Source organism: Danio rerio, chromosome 7 (assembly GCF_049306965.1).
Source record: "Danio rerio strain Tuebingen ecotype United States chromosome 7, GRCz12tu, whole genome shotgun sequence".
In the NCBI taxonomy this organism is placed as follows: Eukaryota; Metazoa; Chordata; class Actinopteri; order Cypriniformes; family Danionidae; genus Danio; species Danio rerio.
In genome coordinates, this window is record NC_133182.1 from 2,735,821 (window position 1) to 2,758,858 (window position 23,038).

Genomic DNA, 23,038 nt, shown 5'->3' on the forward strand with positions numbered 1-23,038 from the left:
CGGGAGGAGCAGTCGGGAGAGGAGAGAGCACACACACACACAGACGGACACAGTTTGCTGAAGCTGTGCAAAAGCAAAATAAAATATATTGCTTACCTGATATCGCCGACCCTGTCTTCTTCTTCCCACCCAACAACGAACTATATTACACTTTTCTATTAAGCCAATTATATATTCAAGGTCAGGAGAGAAGGGTAAAGGCAGTCGCACAAGTCTTCACAGCAACATAGACAGCAATAAGCAGCATGGAAAGCTCCAAATGGCATTAAAATTGTCACATACAGTATTGTTAGTGTATAATTCACCCAGAATAGTAATTTCTATCTTAAATGTAATGATGTATTCGTGGGCACAAAATGACACGTGAGCTGACGCACTGCTTGTTTACTACTGAGAGGATGCGCGGGTGTCCGCCATTGATGTCTACTTTAGTTAACAGAACTTGCATATGCTGTGAATGACAGCTAATAAGGTTGTAAATGATGTTCAGTTTGTTGCCCAGAGCGATCGTTTGCGGGAAGTATAATTTGCATGTGTGTGTTTTTTTCCAAAGTGACGGCAGTCATGACCGCACTCGGCAGTGAAAGTGAAACCAGTCTGCACATCATTTAGATCAGGGGTGCCCAAAGTCGGTCCTGAAGGGCCGGTGTCCTGCTGATCTTAGCTCCAGCTTGCTTCAACACACCTGCATGGAAGTTTCTAGTATATCTAGTAAGAGCTTGATTACCTTGTTCAGGTGTGTTTGATTAGGATTGGAGCTAAACTCTTCAGGAAACCGGCCCTCCAGGACCGAGTGTGGACACCCCTGATTTAAATGATCATATGGCATTTTAGAGTTAAGATTAGGGCAAGCATTTGATATGTTTTCTTTCACAGCAAACACATGGTGTTGTGTAAGAGAATAAATGTTTAACAGTGTCAGTATAGCAAATATAATGTCAAATATAATACAAGAAGGAATCAGATAATGTCAAATGTCCCATTTTTCCACAGGTCTCAAACATAATATTTCAACTATATAATTATGAATAGTTGTATTCTGATGTCGTCACTTTACTGTGAATTAACAAACAGGACATAATGAAAGTCTGTTCAAGTCAACCACTTCAAGTCTATACAAAATCGAATATTTTAACCAGCGGTAGAGCTAAACATAGACCTAATATTGTTGTTTTACCATATGTTTGAGAATAATATTAATAATAATAATAATAATAGCCTACTTATTTTAACCTTTATTTTACATCTACAGAATCATGAGACAACCCTGATCTTTATTTTAAGCAAAAAAAAAAAAAAAAAAAAATCATTTTAGCCAAATTGTGCAGCTCTACGACACACCGCAGACTTGTGCAGTGCAGTGGAGATTGCTGGATTTGCAACACATATATTTTTCAACTCCTTCTAACTACATGAAAGGTCTGTTTAACTGGAAGTACAATAGAGTAAAGAGCAGGATCTGTAATTATAACTGGATAAAATCAATAATGACTATTTGTGAGCATCTGAATTATTTTCTATAGCTTCTACTGCCTGCTTTCTTGATTCTGCAAATCTAGATAGTGAACTGAGCTGATGACATATTAGATTGGGAGGAGCTGTAACCTGTTACACTTGTTAAATAAACCAGTATTTGTAAGAGAGCTAAAAATCCAGACAGAAATTCAGACAGAGGCTGGTGTGCAGGAACAAACACTTGTTTTTCTTTTTTTTTTTTAAATGGCAAAAGTGTCAGTTCTTTAATGAAAACATAGGGTAAAAGAGTTTATAAAAACAGCATTTTACAGCTGAAAAAGTGTTTAATTGAAGAAAGAAAGTGAAGTGGAAACATTCAGTGCAGTGATCGCCATGAACTCCAGGTAAGATCAAACTCAGCTGTGTTTGTTGGTCGGTAAAATTTCCATTTTTTTCCTTTAGCTAAAGCTAAAACAGTTTGTCTTCTTACTGTAATAGGTGATACTACAATTTGTGCTTCTACAATATTCCCATTAATAATTACTGTAAAGAAAAGTGCTGTAGATTATATCTAAATACAGGTCACTGACTGCAAACCAGTGGACTGATGGAATTAAAAATTATTTCACTAAATAAATAAATAAATAAATCTTACATTATTGCAATTAACGGTCACTGATTCCATCCATCAAACAATCTACTACCATGAACAAGAAGGGGGAGCTATAATGACAATTTAAACTAATCAAATATATGCATAAACCAAAAGTAAAAACTGGGTGGATAAAAATAATTGAAATTCAAAATTTTCAACTAAGACTTTATTTAGTACAATAGGGATAATTTGAATGCATACGCTTCATCATCTATCAATTACAAGTCATCTCAGTATGTGGTGCAGTGGCTTAACAATAAGAGATTTGGTTTTATGATCTGAAGGTCAAAGTTCAAGTTTAAGAATGACTACATGTTCATCTCATATCCTCTCTCATTTTCTTTCATCAGCTCCTTAAAGTTTTCCACCCACCTTCTCAACTCAGTCGTCTTAGTACTTGTCAGCACATTTACAACAGGCATCCTTTTAAATCCATCTTGGCTTCACACAAACTTCCCAGCAAATCAGCACATGTCTCTTTCCCCTTCCTCAAAGTCCAGCTTCTCAAAGATTTTCCACTTTCTTTGCATACCATTTCCTTGTACTCCTTGCTACTTCATTTCAAATTATTGCAATTTGCTTTTCCACAAACGTATTCCTCCTAATGCTTTCTTGAAATTCCTCATTCCGCCAACAAGCCTCTGTCTTTTCCCACTGCCCAGATATCATTCCAAATCATTATCACCATTTCTGCCATGGTCACCAAGTTGTTTCATAAGTCTTCCTCTTTATTTTTTTTTTAACATTTTATGCTTGGTTCTGTCCTCACTTTCTCCCTCTAATTTACCTCCAAAGTCATCCTACAAACCAACATCTGATGCTACCTTTTAACATGATCCCGACACCACTCCGGTCTCTTTCAGGTTGATTGTTTCCTCTTTTTTTTCTTGCAAAATTTACTACCATATAGCCCTTACACATTCTTTCCCCAACACCACACCCCACCCATCACCTCTTCATCACTTCTGTTTCCTTTGTCCAACATTCCCACTGATGTCCACTCCAACTACCACTCATTCTTCTTTAGGTACCCTCACCACAATCCAATTTCAATCCAGTCTTCTTTTACCAATCATAGTGCCAACATTGAACGACCTCAAGTTCACTTTCCTACCGTTGATCTTGTCTTGCTGTGTCTTTCTCTTCTTTTGACCTCCCCACTGCTACCCTGCCCATTTGTCTGTGCTTGGGCCTGACACTGAGATTGTCCAACATTAGGCAAACCCAATGGCTGGGTTTTAATTGCATAAGAAGAGTCAAGCAATGAAGACGCAACAAGAAACACAGTCTAATCTGAATTCCAGTGTAGGACCAGCATTAGAATTACGATGGGTTCACACAAAACACAGATCACATCTCTTGCTGTAGATCAGGACTCTCCAACATTTTTTGTAGCACTAGATGGTGTTCGTAATGATAATTTTGTCAAACATCAGGGGTGTGGGTGGTGGGGAATTGAGGAAGTGCAATCAAGTGTGTGTGTAAAATGTGGAATGTATGGTCCGGAATTGCATATTACGCAACAGTTCACATAATTCAGCTTGAGCTAAATTTATGTGAGTTGAAAAACAAAATCCACTAATAATCAGAGCGAGTGATGCAGTGCTTCGCATTTGGTGTAAACCCACCATAAATAATAATGGGATGAAGTGGAATCCCGTGAAGGTAATTTCAAGAGTTCACTTAGCTGATGATTGATTATAAAGCTTGTTTGGCATGCTGTCCCAGAGCCCTGACCTCATATTAGGGCGTACTCAAACTTTGCTATCTGAACCGTGCCCAGGCCCTTTTCCCAGATCGTTTGAGAAGTGTTAGTAATCAGAATCAGGCTTAGGCACGGTTCACTTGGCCAGCCCTGGCCCGGTTGGAAGAGGTGTGCCAGAGCGCGGTTCACTAGGGCTTTGGCGCGGTACGCTTGTGTGTGAGTGCAAAACAGGCCTGAGATCAAAACTAAAAGCGAGACGTAACTTTTAAGGGACTGTTTGATATGGATTTATTAATGATTCTTACGGTTCAGTGAACGCAAACTGTCATAGTTTATTAAAGACGCAAACCCCTCACTGCACCTGCATGCTGCACCTTTAGCAAACCTTCTAATTCCTGCAGCACGAGGACTTTATGATTGTTTATGAGAATCAGCAGTGGCTGATCTGTTTGGCGAAATATTTGACTGTGTGTCACTGCACGAAACAATATAACAGAAGAAATCTCCACTGTGCTTAGCGAGAGCGCTCCTCTGCTGAATAGCGCATCATCGATGATGTAAGCGTGCCCAGGCCCGAATATAATGTGAGTGCGGACCGTCGGGGGAGACAGGAGAGGGGGACAAGGGTGCTTTGGCCCGGTTCAAGGCAACTGTACTTATTGTGAGTACGACCTAAGATTCGAGCATGGGGCTCCCTCTTGTTTGCAGGGAGTGAAGTTTGAGCTCAGGTGGATCTCGAGAACCCTCTGCTTGTTTATGGCAAATGCAAATTAGGAATTACTAAAGGAGAGACTTGGTTTGACTTCGATTTGAAACTGGAGATTAAGGGGGAAAACCCACGAAACATGGGGAGAACATGTAAACTCCACACAGAAATTTCAACTTGACCAGTTAAAGCCTTGAACCAGTGACATTCTTGCTGTGAGGCAACAGGGCTAACCACTAGGCCACTGTGCCTCTCTGTCAAGGAAAAAAAGGGTGGAGTAGGTGGTGGAAGGAGGGATTTTTTAAGACCAAGATGGCTAGGGTAAGATGCTCTGGTTATTTATAGTGAGTAAGTATATTTTTTGCCTCACATTTTCCGCCCAAGTAAAATTAGTTGCAAATAAAAACAATATTAAGACTTAAGACAAAATCTGCAGCAAATCAGTTACGAAATTATGCATCATTTGCCAACACACATTTGAAATAGAGTTGGTTTTAACACAGTATTAGGAATGCTAGAGATTTTGGTAACAATAAAAAAAAGGTTATTCGCTGAAAAGAAATACACACACAAAAAAAGTTAAAGATTCTAGACTTATTCAATAAAAAAGTATCCCAAGATCTATCCTCAACCTGAGGATAAACAACTTCGAAAAAAGCATTACAAGCTTTATTAAAAACAAACCAGTCTGATTTTATTCATCATATTTCCAGCAAGTCTTGGTTTTACATTTCATTCTCCATCTAGTCATTATTGTTGATCATGTTTGCTTTTAATGTTGGTTATACATTAGTTATGAAACATATTTTAAGGCATTCACAGATGTATTAATGTAAAAAACAAAACTCCTTATTTTACAGAAAGCCAAAACTTCCACCCCGCAGACCAACATTGATTTGGCAAGGATCTCCAAAGCGATTCCGTCTAGACACAGAGAGAGTAGTGCTTGATGATAACGGGAAAGTTCGAAAATGGACTTACGGTACAAAAGACGCCAGTAAACAAAACAAAATCATTCTGCTGGTGGGAGAGACCGGTGCTGGTAAAACGACTCTCATCAACACCATGGTCAACTACCTAATGGGAGTGAAGTTTGAGGATGAAATATGGAATGAAATCACAGAAGAAGAAGGTGGAAATCAAACAGAATCCCAAACCTCTGAAATCACCATGTATGAGGTGTTTCATGTGAAGAGCTCCATTTCTCTCACCATCATTGATACTCCAGGTTACGGAGACACTAGAGGACTGGAGAAAGATCTGGAAGTTGCAGAGAATTTATCTGCTCTGTTTCAGAGCAGTGATGGAGTTCGAGAAGTCGATGCTGTGTGTTTTGTGATTCAAGCATCAAAGAATCGTCTCTCAGACAGACAACACTACATTATCAGCTCAATTCTGTCTCTGTTTGGGAAAGACATTGTGAACAACATTGTGTTTTTAATCACACACTCTGATGGTCTTCCTCCTAAAAATGTCCTCGGTGCCATTTATAAAGCTAAAATCCCCTGCAGACGAGACAAAGAAGGCCAACCTGTTCATTTCCTGTTCAACAATCGTCAGGCTGAAGCTCGTCACAATGAGAAACGCTACATTCGTGCTCAAAAAGATGCCTGGGAGGACAGTATGAATGGTATGAAGAACCTACTCGAATCTCTAGAAGAAAAGAACAGAAGAAGTTTAGAGTTGACTTCAGATGTGTTGCTAGAGCGCATTCAGCTAGAAGCATCTATTTGCAACTTGCAGCTGAGAATCCAGGAGAAAGAGCTGAAAAAGGCAGAGAAAATTCAGATTCAAGAAGCAATGACAAAAAACAAGGAAAAGATTGAACAGTGTAAAAACTTCAACATTAATGTAAGAAAGACGGTCAAAACAAAGGTGCTCATTGACAATGCTTCATGGAAAAACAGAAAGGCGACGACCTGCACGGTCTGTGAGGAGAACTGCCATGAGTTTGACTGCTGGTGGGTTTCTGGTCCCAAGAAATGTGAAGTCATGAGAAATGGATACTGCACTGTGTGCACAGGGAAGTGCCACTACACTAAACACGTCAAGGAGAACAAGAAATACGTCTTCAGAACCTCAAGCATCATGATCGAGTTTGATATGATAAAAAAAGAATATGAAAAAGCCCAAAAACAAACCAAGACATATTTGAGTTTAATGCAAGATCTGGACAACGAGTTGAAGGAGATTGACGACCAAAAGGCAATGTTTCTCTTCAATGCCTACAAAACCATCAAGCATCTGTCTCAGATCGCTCTAAAACCAGACTCCGCCTTCACTCTCCAGCATCTGGACTTCTTCATCCCCAGAGTGAGAGAGGCTGGGAAAGAAGACTGGGTTCGAGATCTGGAGGAGATGCGGAGAATCGCAGTGGCTGAAGAAGCCAATAAAGACGCTCTGAGTTACCTGAAAGCTGGAATGGCTAAACTCTTCCTTGCAGGCAAATGACTGAGTCTAATCCAAATAAAACAGTGAACATGAAGAAGACTGCAATGAGTAAAAAAAAAAAAAAAAAAAAAAAAAAAAAAAAAAAATATATATATATATATATATATATATATATATATATATATATATATATATATATATATATATATATATATATTTAAAAAAACAAAATAATTATAATAAGGCTTTGACAATTGACAAATTCTTAAAATGAGTTTGTTTAAACATTAGCTAAGCTTGGGAATTAAACAAATGTATAGCATTTTCTAATTTTGAATGATTTATGTGCATGCAGAATGTTAAAGTTCCTCTTTGCGGATGATTATATCAAATATTATAGAATACACGAGATGTTTCAATCGTATAGTTTTGAATGGGGAAAATGTAATGGCCAATATGGCTGCTCCAGTGAAGAAAGCCAAGCCCATTAGTAAAGGAGCCAATCATTGATCACTATAAACTGATTATTCTCTGGGGGAGATGCTCGGTAAAGATGTGTTTGTATGATAGTTTTTGCAGATTCATTGTTATGTAACCTATGTACAAAAAAGGTTAAATGCTTTAAAATGGTTTGAAATTTAATTGGTTTGAAAACAAATGTTCTCTGGTTATGTAATCTGTATTAAATAAATGTTTTTACCCTTATGAATTCTCATCTCCATCATTAAAGTGCAAATCACATGACTTTCATCAAGAGAACACAAAAAGGTCACTGTTGATTTTGGGAGATTTGCCATCAGGAATGAGTACAGTCAATAAGTCAATCAATCTGATGCACAATTTCATGGCAGATACACAGACCTTCATTTGTTAACTGTATGCATTTGACTGAGCCTTTAATACAGGGGTGTCCAAATTCGGTCCAGGAGGGCCGGTGACCTGCAGATTTTAGCTTCAACTTGCCTCAACACACCTCAATGGTTGTTCCTAGAAACCTTTGTTGATTAGCTAGCCCAGGTGTGTCTGATTGGGGTTGGAACTAAACTTTGCAGGACACCGGCCCTCCAGGACCAAGTTAGGGCACCCCTGCTTTAATACGTAGGTCTCAATCTGGAATCCTGAAGGGCCGCAGTTCTGCCCAGTTTTTTCTCCAAAGCTAATTAAACACATCTGATGTAGCTAATCAAGGTGTTTAAGACTACTAGACACTATTAGGCAGGTGTGAGTTGGAGCTGGTTGGAGCTAAACTATGTAGCGCTGCGGCCCTCCAGGAATTGAGTTTGAGACCATTGTTTTAATACAAAAAAAATAAATGTTCCCTTGACTGAATGGGTCAATTTTTAAGTAATTTAGATGGCATCAAAGCCCATGAAGTCCCGCCTGGGTCAGTTGGCATTTCTGTGTGGAGTTTGCATGTTCTCCCTGTGTTGGTGTGGGTTTCCTCCAGGTGCTCCGGTTTCCCCCACAGTCCAAACACTTGCAGTATAGGGGAATTTGATTAACTAAATTGCCCGTAGTGTATGTGTCTGTGAATGAGTGTGTATGGATGTTTCCCAGAGCTGAGTTGCAGCTGGAAGGGCACCGGCTGTGTAAAAAATACAGTATGCTGAATAAGTTGGTGGTTCATTCTGCTGTGACAACCCATGATGAATAAAGGGACAAAGGTAAAAAAAATGAATGAATTACATTTACATTTAGTCATTCAGCAGATGCTTTTATCCAAAGCGACTTACAAATGAGGACAAGGAAGTAATTTACACAACTATAAGAGCAACAATGAAGAAGTGCTGTAGGCAAGTTTCAGGTATGTAAAGTGTAAGAAACAAAACATTAGTCTTTTTTTTTTGTAGTTAGTGGAGGAGTCAGAGAGGCAATTGCAGATTAGGAAGGAAAGTGGAGACTAAATAATTGAGTTTTTAGTGGTTTCTTGAAGACAGCGAGTGACTCTGCTGTTCTGATGCAGTTAGGGAGTTCATTCCACCAACTGGGCAGATTGAATGCGAGAGTTCGGGAAAATGATTTCTTCCCTCTTTGGGATGGAACCACGAGGCGACGTTCATTCACAGAACGCAAGTTTCTGGAGGCACATACATCTGCAGAAGTGAGAGCAGATAAGAAGGAGCAAAGCCAGAAGTCACTTTGTAAGCAAACATCAGAGCTTTGATGAATAAAGCCCATGATGGAGGTGTTGCTAAATCTACATTCTACTTCTTCACAGTCGAGAAAAATAAAACTAAGCATTTAAAAACCCTACTCAAAATTACAAAAAGTTGATTGAGCAAAAAAAAAAAAAAAATTGCATAATTAAAATACATTGAAGGTCTAGTTTCTTTACCGGTTTTAAGTTCACATAACAGAAGTTTATTACCCAAAATGTTAACAATTATTTTATATTTTAGCAGTAAATACTTCATGTCTACAACTGAACTGTAAATGGTGTTTACAGATTAAGAGATCATATTGGGTTAATTCATTTTTGTAGTCCATTTGGAGAACACTGGAAAAACTTCACCTGAATACCAGCAGACACAGCATAGTTTTCTGATATTATTCACATAATATGATCATAAGCAAAGCATATATATATATATATATATATATATATATATATATATATATATATATATATATATATATATATATATATAAAATATTGTTCAGGTTTACATTTATCTTATTTTTCAAACGTGTTAAAACTGTTTGTGCAATAAGGAGATCATGTAAGTTTGTTTCCTTGTAAGAACATGAACTGTTTACTGTAACCCACAGAAATGAGACTCATCTAGTTGCATTCTAAAAATTCCAACCACTGAGAAAGTAAAACTGAACGTTACACAACATTCTACTATTTCAATGCCAGAGAGTCCAGAAAGTATTTTATTTATTTAAACGAATATAAAAAAAAAAAATCTACTGCATTTTACCCAATAATGTTGATTTTCATTTTATTACATTGCTATTTTATCTTGAAAAACTAATCTTTCACTCATTTAAATGATTTTCTTTAAATTGTTTCATAGACCAATCAATCATTAGATGCCAAATTAAAATGGGAGGGGCTACAGCCAGTTAGGTTTGTTTATTAAAGAAGTATTTCCATCAAAGCTTCCAATTCAAAAAGACACTCGACACAGAGACTGACGTAAGTTTATTAGATCAGAATTAGCTTTACTGCAAAATTGTATTGCTCAAAATTGTTTGACATAAAATTATACAACTCAAAGATTACATGTATAGCAAACCTCACAATTAGAAAACATTACTCAACATGGTAGTGCTGAGTTCTGCTGTCAGCAGACTGGGGAGCAAAACAGAGACTCTTTAGTGAAGGATACACTGAGTCCAGTGAACACCATGAGCACAAGGTGAGTTGAAACGCAAGCTTTCTAAAGGGGGTAAATGTTTGTTTGGTTTTCCAATAGTTGGATAATTGGTGAAATGTATCTTCTCCAGTAATGCTTATTTATGAACTGCTTTTACAACAATCCAGCACTGATGACTGAAGCCTAATCTAGTGCTTCATCTCTGCAAAGACAACACTAGCTGCATGATCATTTCGCTGGATGTAATGTTTTAAGGCATCACCTGATGGGCTGAAAATAGAATAATGCATTGCTCATTTTCTCACGCCACTAATTAAAATGTCAAATCAGACTGAAATAAAATCAAACAAACTGGGGACCTTGGGTAATTCATACACTGCGGGCATATGAAACAAAATAACCAGTCTGTGCAAGGAAATGAACGGCATATACAGCACTAACAGCTGTAATCCACAGCCTTGTTCAATTCAAGGCATCTTTAATTCTTTCATGAAGATTGTGTCAATACAGCTTAACATAGATGTAGAAGACAGAAAAAAAGCCTAGGCATGTACTCATACTAGGCTATACAAAGGAACCATTTCATGGTTGGTTTGGCCCAGGCACAGTTCAGTTTGCCAGCCATGGACCAGTTAGAATAGTCGTGCCGGAGTGTGGTTTGGGTGGGCTCTGGTGCTGTACATTTACAGTACGAGAGCAAAGCATGCCTGAGCATGAAACTAAAGACACAACATCACTTTTTTTAGGGACGGTTTCATTTATTAATTATTCTTACTTTTCAATGAATGTGAACTGTCATAGTTTATTAAAGAATCAGACCCCTCAAAAATACAATGTGAGTGTAGGCCGATGGGAAGGACAATCGCACCTAGGCATGGTTCAAGACAACTGTGCCTAGTGTGAGAACACCCTAAGCTAAACTTAAAGGGCACCTATTTGACCACTTATTAAAAGATTTAATATTATGGTTCTTCCGAGTGTGCCAGTTTAGGTTCAGTTTAAAACACACTTCAGACTTGTTTATTATAATGTGATAAATGTGTCATGTTAGGGGCTTGTACACAGGTCATTGTTTTAGGGGTGTGTTGCTTCATATGGAAATTAGTTTCGACAACCTGCCCAACTTAAAAAGGGGAAGGAGCCAAGAGTTTTGTGTATGGCAACAGATAAGCAGACAGAGAGAAGCAACATGAGTGAGAGGACCAGCATTCAGCCATACATGTACGACCCGGACACAGAACAAGCAGAGACGACTGTTCCTAATATTCCTAATGTGCCAGAATGTGTCAGAGTGGTAGTTACACAATCATTTGTCTTTGTATAGTTTTACATCCAATATGTAGCGATGCATGCGTCATCCGTATAGAAAATGAATGAATCCAATATGATCTCTTAATCTGTAAACACCATTTACAGTTCAATTGTAGACATTAAGTATTTACTGCTAAAATATAAAATAATTGTTAACATTTTGGGTAATAAACTTCTGTTATGTGAACTTAAAACCGGTAAAGAAACTAGACATTCAATGTATTTTAATTATGCAAATTTTTTTTTTTTTGCTCAATTAACTTTTTGTAATTTTGAGTAGGGTTTTTAAATGCTTAGTTTTAGTTTTCTTGACTGTGAAGAAGTAGAATGTAGATTTAGCAACACCTCCATCATGGGCTTTATTCATCAAAACTCTGATGTTTGCTTACAAAGCGACTTCTGGCTTTGCTCCTTCTTATTAACCGGTTCCACTATTACCAGGGCTTTAATTCATTACAGTTAATTCTAAAGGCTTCTCAACACTGTGTTTCTGCACGGGACAAAACAGCGGCAACTAAAAGTGATGCCAACTGTGTGCTAGTTTAAAGTTCCGAGCTTGTACAATAGGACTAATAACCACGCACACTGGATTAACTCTGACTGATGCTATAACTAAGGCAAGATCATTGATTCCAATGGAGGGATGTGCATGCGAAGCAATGCACCCACACTTTGCAGCTGCACCTAGTTGAGTTGACAGGGAGTGCCTGTGACCGCGGGAAATGCAAACGGCTGAAGTTTAAGGAAGTTGAAATGAAAAGTGCACAGGTTTGCAAAGCCACCTAAAGTTACAAACAATGGTGCCGATGAAGAGCGATCATGTGTGAATGTTGATCCGCCAGCCGAGATCATTTGAGTGTTTTCGGAGAGAGTGCAGAAAGACTTGGTGAATCAGCTGTTTTTAATGACCTGAATCTCGATACGTTGCATTCACAGCGTGTTCAGTGCAAATGCCAGCTAAATGTAAAATCTCTGTTGCTCATTTGCAGAAAGACGATTAAGGCTCTTGTGTTGAGCTCAATAAGCCTTACATTCAAAAATGTTAAGTTGTGGTCGGTCGCAAAACCGCTCCAATTGGTCCACCGTTTTTATGTTCATTCATTCATTCATTCATTCATTCATTCATTCATTCATTTTCTTTTCTGCTTAGTCCCTTTATTAATCCGGGGTCACCAACCGTCAACTTGTTTTACGAAGTGGATGCCCTTCCAGCTGCAAACTATCTCTGGGAAACATCCATACACATTCATTCATTCAAACACATACACTACGGACAATTTAGCCTACCCAATTCTCTTGTACCACATGTCTTTGGACTGTGGGGGGGAACCGGAGCTCCTGAAGGAAACCCACGCAAACACGGGGAGAACATGCAAACTCCACACAGAAACACCAACTGACCTAGCCGAGTCTCGAACCAGCAACTTTCTGTGAGGCAGCAGCACTACCTACTGCGCCACTGGTTTGCCTCGTTTTTATGCTGTTAAATATTAAAAAAAGACTGGGTGTGTTTATCACCACAATGTGACAGTCTATACACTATATCTACACACGTCCATCCAAACAGCTTAAAAAAGTAGATTTTTCACCATAGGTGCCCTTTAGGGTAAACAGTATTAGGGTGTTCCCCACCATACACATTTAACGTATAATCATAAATAAAGGTCATGTATGCCCAGTGTTCAGAGAAGAGAGCAGAGAACTGTTTGATTGTTTTTTTTACTGGTGATATGTTGAAAATAATGTTTCTTACATAGACAATTTGTTTTCCTTCACTAGACCTAAACATGTCACAAGAAGACAAGACTAACAGTTTAAACGAATAAAGTACAAATATCTAAATTGCTACCATACAGTTATTTTTCTATTATAAATGTAAAATCACTTCACTTTAAACAAGACTGAAAATAGTTTGTGTTTATGGCACACACTGAATGACTGAGGACATTTCATTATGTTTAACCAGATCTTAAATCAGATTTGGACTTCAGAACCTTAAAATAGAGACACTGTTAAATATGTATTATGAAAAATGCTTTTAAAATTACTGTAATATCCCCCAAAAGTCCAGTTGATGCACTCTCCGAAATAAAGGTACAGGAGATGTCACTGGGGTGGCACCTTTTTAAAAAAGTACACATTTTTACTTAAAGGGTTCATAATGGTACATCAGAAGTATAAAACAGATTTTAAGTACCTAAACATTTTAAGAGGAACACATTTGTACTTTATAGGTACTAATATGTACCCTTGAGGTATTATTATGGACCTTTTAGGAACAAAATTGTACCTTTTAAAAAGGTACCATCCCATTGACAGCTCACATACCTTTATTTCTGAGAGTGTGGTGTTAATTTATTGTTAAATTCTTGCAATACAAACAATCTGAGAAATATTTTCTTTCTTTTTGTATTTTTACGGAAGACCAAGTCCTCAACCACGGAGTCTAAAACTGATTCATCAAGGTCCCCCAGCAAGATACCGTCTACAAACAGAGAGGAAATTGCTTGATGAAAATGAAAAAGTCAGGAAATGGACCTTTGGCACAAGAGATGCCAGTAAACCACATAAAATCTTTCTGCTTGTGGGAGAGACTGGCGTTGGTAAGACCACCATCATCAACACCATGGTCAACTATCTAATGGGAGTGAAGTTTGAGGAAGAAACTTGGTATGAAATCACAGAAGAAGCAGTCAGAGATCAGTCAGAATCCCAAACCTCTGAAATCACCATGTATGAGGTCTTTCCTGTGAAGAGCTCCATTTCTCTCACCATCATTGATACTCCAGGTTACGGAGACACTAGAGGACTAGAGAAAGATCTGGAAGTTGCAGAGAATTTATCTGCTCTGTTTCAGAACAACGATGGGGTTCGAGAAGTCGATGCTGTGTGTTTTGTGATTCAAGCATCAAAGAATCGTCTCTCAGACAGACAACACTACATTATCAGCTCAGTTCTGTCTCTTTTTGGGAAAGACATTGTGAACAACATCGTGTTTTTAATCACACACTCTGATGGTCTTCCTCCTAAAAATGTCCTCAGTGCCATTAATAAAGCTAAAATCCCCTGCAGACGAGACAGAGAAGGCCAACCTGTTCACTTCCAATTCAACAATCGTCAAGCTGAACCTCGACAAACTAAAGAACGCTACATTCGTGCTCAAAGAGATGCTTGGGAAGACAGTATGAATGAAATGAAAGGATTCTTTCAATCTCTGACTGCAAGGAACAGAAGAAGTTTAGAGTTGACTTCAGATGTCCTGATTGACCGCATTCAGTTTGAAGCCTCCATCAGCAACTTACAACTGAGAATCCAAGAGAAAGAGCTGAAAAAGGCAGAGAAACTTCAGATTCAGGAGGCAATGAAACTAAACAAGGGAAAGATTGAAGAATGTAAAAACTTCAACATTAAATTTGAAAGAAGTGTCAAAAAGAAGGTGCCAATTGAGAATGCATCATGGAAGAACAGAAAGGCAACGACCTGCACTGTCTGTGAGGAAAACTGCCATGAGTTTGACTGCTGGTGGGTTTCCAGTCCCAAAAAATGTGAAGTCATGAGAAATGACTACTGCACAGTGTGCACAGGGAAGTGCCACTACAGCAAACACGTCAAAGAGAACAAGAAATACGTCTGCACCACGTCAAGCTACATGATGGAGTTTGATTTGATAAAAAAGAAATATGAAAACACCCAAACACAAACCAAGACATATTTAGTTTTAATGGAAGATCTTGAAGAAGAGCTGAAGGAGATTGATGAACAAAAAGCAGATCTTATTGTCAGTGCCTACCACAACATCAAGCATCTGTCTCAGATCGCTCTAAAACCAGACTCCGCCTTCACCCTCCAGCATCTGGACTTCTTCATCCCCAGAGTGAGGGAGGCTGGGAAAGAAGAATGGGTTCGAGAACTAGAGGAGATGCGGAGAATCGCAGTAGCTGATGAAGCCAATAAAGATGCTCTGAGTTACCTGAAAGCTGGAATGGCTAAACTCTTCCTTGGTGAAAAATGACTGACTCCAGCACAGTGAACGCTGACTGCAGAGGACTGCTGCTACTGTAAGAAGTACAGACAGCAGTTACCCACAGTAATGATACAGACACTGTGACTGGTCCATCATCAGTTAAGTGTCATCGAACCCACTATCCTGATCAAGCTGACTCAAGACTAATGGGTAACTGGTCACAAAAACACTTTTCTTGGCCTCTGGAAATTGGGTTTTCAAAATTCAAGAACCAAAATCTCTCTGCATTTTTATCACCAAACATTAAAGTTCATAAGATTATCTTGAAAACGATGATAGCAGACTTTTAATGAAAGTAATTTTATTGCTCTTGTATAAATCCCCCTGAATCCTGTATGTTACCAATGCATTAATCATACATAACCATTATGCTTTGACTTACCACAAATGTACCATTATGTTTGTTATTTGAGATGAATAAATGAAACCCTTTCCCTTTCTTTCTTTTAATTCTAGATATGTAAAATGTATCATGTTCTGATTATAAGTGTATGCTTAATACTATATTTCTAAGCACCATGGCTCATGTGAGTGAGTCGCATCAAAGCTGCATGTGCTGACTTGAGACTGTCACACAGCTCCACGGACAATGCCTTATTGATCCATCTATATTAGGGGCCGGAACCATTGATGGTGAAAACCCATCACCCCAAAACTTCCTGGTCTAGTTCAGTCTCAAGACAGTCAAGCAGAGCCAGAGTAGAAGCAAGCAGCAGCGGCAGCAGCTGTTGAGGAGTTGAGTTGCTTTGCTTTCAGGACAATTCTCCACCAGGTCCTGTCCAGGTGGACTCGGATCAAGATGGGATGGGTCCAGCCTCAAACTTCCCCACCTTCCGTTTATACTTCTTTATTTTCTTTCCGTTGAGTCTAGTTAAGTTGCGTCGGAAAACCAGTTGACATGACTGCAGTTTGGCCATCTCCAATTTGAACTACCGGCCTTTACTTTATCAGCAGCCTGAGATACATCACTTCAACTGCAAGCCAACATCTGGTGTCATTGACTCTTTATGGTTCTGGTTTTAAAATCTAGGCTTTAGTAAGGAACCTTGTCGTTTTCAATGTAAACCTGTCTTTTGATTTTTTTGTCCAAAACACCATCTCAGAAATACTGCAAGGTGGTGGCCATATGTTAAACTTTACAGTTGCAGAAAAAATGATAAATTCCTGTCATCTCATGGTAGGACTATTGTAATGCTGTTTTGTCTGGTGTTTCTAATTCTACTCTTATTAAGCTCTGCTGCCTGAATTTGAACAGGCACAAGGATTGGATGTCACTAGTATTGGAATCCCTGCATTGGCTCCCAGTTAAATTTAGAGTAGATTTTAAAATAATGATGCTCACTTTAAAAGCTTTACATGGTCTGGCACCACATAATATAACTGAAGCATTACATCCATACACTCCTAGCCATAGATTGCGTTTATCTCAGTCAAACATACTGGTTGTATTTCACACAAATTTCAGATCTATGGGTAATTTGGCTTTTTTCTTCTATGGTCCTGTCCTCTGGAATTTTCTGCCTCCTGATCTTAAAGAAATCTATAATTATGTTACTTTTAAAGTTCACTTGAAATTTTTTTTTTAAAATTTTCTTGTACTTGTTGATTTTGTAATATTTGATTGTATTGTTTACAGTGCTCAGCGCTTTGTGAAACTGCTGTTAAATAAAGTTCGTTTATATTATTATTAACACTATTATTTCCACTCCTCCATAAACTGCCACCTTAGTGATCCTAACGACCATGCTGTTGGTGGCTAATGCCCCTGGTAGGGTCTCCCAAACCGAAAAGATCTTAAGTGACAGGTCAGACTAAGTAGAATTTATATCAATTCATCACAGACCATACATCTAGTGGTCATGTTTTATCCCACGTAATCCGGCCAGGCTCAACCTGATCAGGACCACAATAACCTGATTGTCAGGGACAGAAACTGGCTCTTGGGCACACTACCTCACCAGAAGAAAAAGCCTGAGCTTGTGTAGGAGATTGAAAGGTACCAACTAGAGATAATCGGACTCACCTCCACACACAGTTTGGGTTCTGGAACTCAAATTCTTATGAAGGACTGGTCTTTTTTGACAACTCTGGAGTTGTCCACGCCAAGAGGTGGCAAGTTGGTGTGGATTTGCTTGTAGCTCCTCAATTTAGCAGCCATGTGTTGACGTTTTCCCCGCTAAATGAGTGTCACCTTTGGGACGAGGATAGGTCTCTCACTGTAGTTTGTGACTATAGACCAAACACCAGTGCACAGTACCTGGCACACTTGGAGTCCCTGGCAGGGGGGCTGGAAGATGCTCCAACTGGGCACTCCATTATTCAGCTGGGGAATTTCAATGCCTACATGGGTAATAGGAGCAATACCATGACAAACATCAGGTTCCAGCATAAGCGTGTCCATCAGTGCATATGGCACCAGGACACCCTAGGCCAGAGGTCAATGATTGACTTTATCATCTGATCTTCGAGCATATATCTTGGACACTTGGGTAATGAGAGGGGCAGAGCTGTCAACTGATCAACACCTGGTGGCGAGTTGGATCCGCTGGCAGAGGGGGGAAAGCTGTACACACCTAGCAGGCGCAAGCATATTGTGAGGGTCCTCTGGGAACATCTGGCTTGACCACGTCATGTGGATTTTCAACACTCATTTGCTAAAGAGATTTGACCAGATGCTGAGGGAGGCTTGAGACATTGAGACTGAGTGGTCCATGTTCTCTGACCGCATTGTTGATGCAGCCATGAGGAGTGGTGGCAGCAAAGACTGCTGAGGCATCTGATGGGTACCAACTGCCAAGCATGCTGCAGCTTGAGTGGTTGTGGAAGCAAAAGCTCAGGCCTGAGAGGAATTTGAGGAGACTATGAAGGAAGACTGCCAGTCAACCTCACTGTCCAGTGCCTCAGGATGGGGAAGTAGTTCCGCACCAACACTGTTTACAGCTAAAATGGGGAGCTGTTAACTTTGCATGTTCGAGTCCAGCATGGTTGTCCTTTATTACCAGCTCTGTTAAAAAAAAAATTTTGAACAGAATTTTCCTGTCCATGAGAGACTAGTGAAGTCAGTGAGAGACTAACAAAGAGAGTCTAGTCATGTCATATGAGAGAAACTTTTGATGTCCCAAGGATGTCCTGTGAGAAACTAGTAATATCCTTTGTGAGACTAGTGATGGTGATTTTCCCAGGTGATCTCCCATCTAGGTACTGAACAGGTACTCAAACCTACTCTGCTTTAGTGTGCAACCAAGGTTGATAATAATGTAAAACACATTATTTCTGAAAATCAAGTGTTCATAAAATGCTCTCCTATTTAAATCCCAACCGTACCTTAGTTAGATATACAACTTTGATTTTACAGTTTTTTTGTAGTGCCAATATTTCATTAGTGTTATTTTATACTATAATAAATAAATTATAGTATATATAGTAATTATAGTATATATATATAAACTATAGTAAATTATACTATAATTTTATACATATAGTGTATTTTAAAATACAGTAGTACAGAACATTTTATTTACGTTACAAAAACATTTGCTGTTGATTAACTTGCACAGGTGAGCTGTTCAACTCAAGAAAAGTAATGTACCTAAACAAAATCAATGAGGTCAATCTTGATTTCATACTAATGTTAGATCAACTTTGCAGACATTCACTGATTTCACAAAATGTGTCAGATAAAAAAAAGGTTTGCACTTCGGTTTGTCACATGACAAACTGGAGACATGTGGTGCTACAGGAAAAACCAGAGCAAAACAAGACATTGGTATCGTCATACTGCTCTTTAAAATGTTTCTCAAATGAAGCAAGAGCTTTGCTGTAACAACTCAACAATATGCATTCGAGCGCAGTAAGTATTATAAATGCCCTCAGAATAAACATTATAAAAATGTTAAGAACATAATTAACAAGTAAAATGTGTGTGTGTGTGTGTATATATATATATATATATATATATATATATATATATATATATATATATATATATATATATATATAATAAAAATGTTAAGAACATTATTAACAAGTAAAATGTGTGTGTGTGTGTGTGTGTGTGTGTGTGTGTGTGTGTGTGTGTATATATATATATATATATATATATATATATATATATATATATATATATATCTTTTTTGTGAAACAAGTTTGTTATTCAGAAGTTGCGTTAATGTCTTTATGAAATGACACTCTGTGATCAATAGCAAAGTTTCTGTTGTATGTGTTTTACTTTTGTCATAAGTTATGATGGTTTCCACATTTCCTTGCAACACTGAACCTTCCTATCTGGATATAAAATTCAAGACTTTGACTATACATGTACAATAAAAAAAATAAATAAATAAAATGATATCTAAATAGATAAAGCAGGATGTACATAAAATTGTTGACTGTTCATACAACTACAATCCTGGTCTTGACAGATCTGCAGATTTCAAACAAACGTCTTTAACATTGTCACTTGAGTATTGTTTATAAAAAAAAATGAAAGTGTATAAAGAGGAAAGCGTGGGGATGCAGAGAGAGAGAGTAAGGATCGGCATAGGACTTTGAGGGGGGAATGGAAGTCGGGTCATCATTGACAACATGGTGCCATGCGTTGAAGCACTACCCATTGGTGCCGATGTGTTCTTTAAATGTTCTTGAAAACATATTTTGTATTCCACAGAGGGAAAAAGTCATGGATCTCGATGGATGACATGAGAGTACATGTAGACAGAATTGAAATTTTGGGGTTACCTGTGAATAAAACCAAACAACAATGCAATCGCAAACTAACCTCAATCGGAAGACCAGCATGCAGTAAGTCAAAGTCTTAATTACTTTTTTGATTCTGAACTTTATTGTATAAAGGCTGCTCTGTAATAATAATAATAATAATAATAATAATAATAATAAAAATAATAATATCAATAATAATAATAATATTAATAATAATAATAATAATAATAATAATAATAATGTAATACTTATTAATACACAAATGTTCTTATAAATGTTTCCTTACATTGGTGTATTACAGAAGGCCAAATCCTCCACCACGAAGACCAAAACTGATTCATCGAGGTCCTCCAGCAAGATACCTTCTGCATACAGAGAGAAAATTGCTTGATGCAAATGGAAAAGTCAGGAAATGGACCTTTGGCAAAAGAGATGGCAGTAAACCAAATAAAATCATCCTGCTGGTGGGAGAGACTGGCGTTGGTAAGACCACCATCATCAACACCATGGTCAACTACCTAATGGGAGTGAAGTTTGAGGAAGAAACTTGGTATGAAATCACAGAAGAAGCAGTCAGAGATCAGTCAGAATCCCAAACCTCTGAAATCACCATGTATGAGGTCTTTCCTGTGAAGAGCTCCATTTCTCTCACCATCATTGATACTCCAGGTTACGGAGACACTAGAGGACTGGAGAAAGATCTGGAAGTTGCAGAGAATTTATCTGCTCTGTTTCAGAACAACGATGGGGTTCGAGAAGTCGATGCTGTGTGTTTTGTGATTCAAGCATCAAAGAATCGTCTCTCAGACAGACAACACTACATTATCAGCTCAATTCTGTCTCTGTTTGGGAAAGACATTGTGAACAACATCGTGTTTTTAATCACACACTCTGATGGTCTTCCTCCTAAAAATGTCCTCGGTGCCATTAATAAAGCTAAAATCCCCTGCAGACGAGACAGAAATGGTGAACCTGTTCATTTCATATTCAACAATCGTCAAGCTGATGCTCGTCAAACTAAAGAACGTTACATGAAGGCCCAAAGAGACGCCTGGGATGAAAGTATAGATGGCATGAAAGAGTTCTTTCAATCTCTGACTGCAAGGAACAGAAGAAGTTTAGAGTTAACTTCAGATGTCCTGATCGACCGCATTCAGTTTGAAGCCTCCATCAGCAACTTACAACTGAGAGTCCAAGAGAAGGAGTCGAAGAAATCTGAAAAACTTCAGATTCAAGAGGCAATAAAACAGAACAAGAAAAAGATTGAGGAGCAAAGGAATTTTGGCATAACAGTAAAAAAGACGGTCAAAATGAAGGTGCTCATTGAGAATGCATCATGGAAAAACAGAAAGGCGACGACCTGCACCGCCTGTGAGGAGAACTGCCATGAGTTTGACTGCTGGTGGGTTTCTAATCCCAGCCAATGTGAAGTCATGAAAAATGGCTTCTGCACTGTGTGCACGGGGAAGTGCCACTACACTAAACACGTCAAAGAGAACAAGAAATATGTAATCAGCACTTCAAGCTACATGATGGAATTTGACTACGTAAAAAAGGAATGTGAAAAAGTTCAAAAACTAACCAAGACATATTTAGCTTTAATGGAAGATCTTGACAACGAGCTGAAGGAGATTGAGGAACAAAAGCAAATGTTACTGTCTGATGCCTACCACAACATCAAGCATCTGTCTCAGATCGCCCTAAAACCAGACTCTGCCCTTACCCTCCAGCATCTGGACTTCTTCATCCCCAGAGTGAGGGAGGCTGGGAAAGAAGACTGGGTTCGGGAACTGGAGGAGATGAGGAGAATGGCAGTAGCTGAAGAAGCCAATAAAGATGCTCTGAGTTACCTGAAAGCTGGACTGGCTAAACTCTTCCTTGGTGAAAAATGACTGATACCAGCAGCGCACGGTGACAAATCAATGCAAGTGTTCAATTCAGCACACAAGATGTTCTACTTCACTCTTGCTTGTATGCAGCATAAGTGAATATATGGGATGACATTTTTACTATTTGTGCCAACCATGACATTGACGTTGAACTGAACTGAGTAATCATTGAACTAGTCTTCATCAGTCCACTTGCTTGATATACTTCATGTCCTTCTCAGTGATAAATTCATATCCGTTCATTATTGCATGTTCATGTTCACAGTCTGCAATGTTTAAAGCGCTATAGAAGAAAATGATGACTTGACAGAAGATTAAAGCTTGTCTGTGCAGTATTACGGGAATGAAACTAATGCATTTTACTACTGAACATATTACAATATTAGCCAGCTTGTGTATTTTATTTAAACTGTTCTATACTATATAATATTCTTATAACTACACTGAAAAAAGTGTTGCATGCAGAACTGTTTCAAACTATTTATTTGTGTTGAATTTAAACAAACAAATTCAATGTATTAATGTTCAACTTAATTTGTTTGTTTATATTCAGCACAAATAAATTGTTTACAACCACTTAACATAAAAAGTTGAGTAAATCCAAGGAATCCTCTTTGAATATTTTTTTTCAGTGTATAAATGCCACTGTTGTCCTTCAATTGTACCTGACTGCACTGTAATAGGACAAAAACAGACATATGAAATGCTACATTAATTGAAGAGCACATTAATAAACTTCAGAATTTGGATGGCTATCCGATTGGCTTTGCACACTTCGTTTACACCTGGAAATATAGAAAGGACTCCAGCAAACTCCAAAACTTCTTCAGGTATTATCTTAAATCAGACAATAATCTTCA

The 23,038-nt window shown here is 38.3% G+C and overlaps 4 protein-coding genes across 6 annotated transcripts in view; 3 read left to right on the plus strand and 1 right to left on the minus strand.

The window, feature by feature from the left end:
- Window positions 1-23,038, minus strand: part of si:dkey-187j14.6 — a 90,371-nt gene that overhangs the window by 29,823 nt on the left and 37,510 nt on the right. The gene's annotated exons all lie outside the window — the stretch shown is intronic.
- On the plus strand, window positions 1,340-7,024 carry si:dkey-187j14.4. Its single transcript, XM_001345302.8, has 2 exons — window positions 1,340-1,859; window positions 5,382-7,024. Exons 1-2 carry the CDS (start codon window positions 1,849-1,851, stop codon window positions 6,970-6,972), a joined length of 1,602 nt encoding a protein of 533 aa, XP_001345338.2. The 5' UTR covers window positions 1,340-1,848; the 3' UTR covers window positions 6,973-7,024.
- zgc:172065 lies at window positions 9,990-17,254 on the plus strand. Of its 2 annotated transcripts, none has more exons than XM_073906022.1 (2): window positions 9,990-10,277; window positions 13,971-17,103. In XM_073906022.1, the coding sequence occupies exons 1-2, from the start codon at window positions 10,267-10,269 to the stop codon at window positions 15,556-15,558; spliced, it is 1,599 nt and encodes a 532-aa protein (XP_073762123.1). In that variant the 5' UTR covers window positions 9,990-10,266; the 3' UTR covers window positions 15,559-17,103.
- Window positions 19,369-22,933, plus strand: zgc:172075. 2 transcript variants are annotated; one of them, XM_005166636.6, is made up of 3 exons: window positions 19,369-19,420; window positions 20,237-20,370; window positions 20,591-22,933. In XM_005166636.6, the coding sequence occupies exons 2-3, from the start codon at window positions 20,330-20,332 to the stop codon at window positions 22,179-22,181; spliced, it is 1,632 nt and encodes a 543-aa protein (XP_005166693.2). In that variant the 5' UTR covers window positions 19,369-19,420; window positions 20,237-20,329; the 3' UTR covers window positions 22,182-22,933.

What these genes read in the sequence shown, in the direction of transcription:
- zgc:172075 (XM_005166636.6), top strand. Translation starts at nt 20,330, where the DNA reads ATGCAATCGCAAACTAACCTCAATCGGAAGACCAGCATGCA. An exon ending in AATCGGAAGACCAGCATGCA is followed by an intron (nt 20,371 to 20,590) that starts GTAAGTCAAAGT and finishes GGTGTATTACAG; the next exon opens with AAGGCCAAATCCTCCACCAC.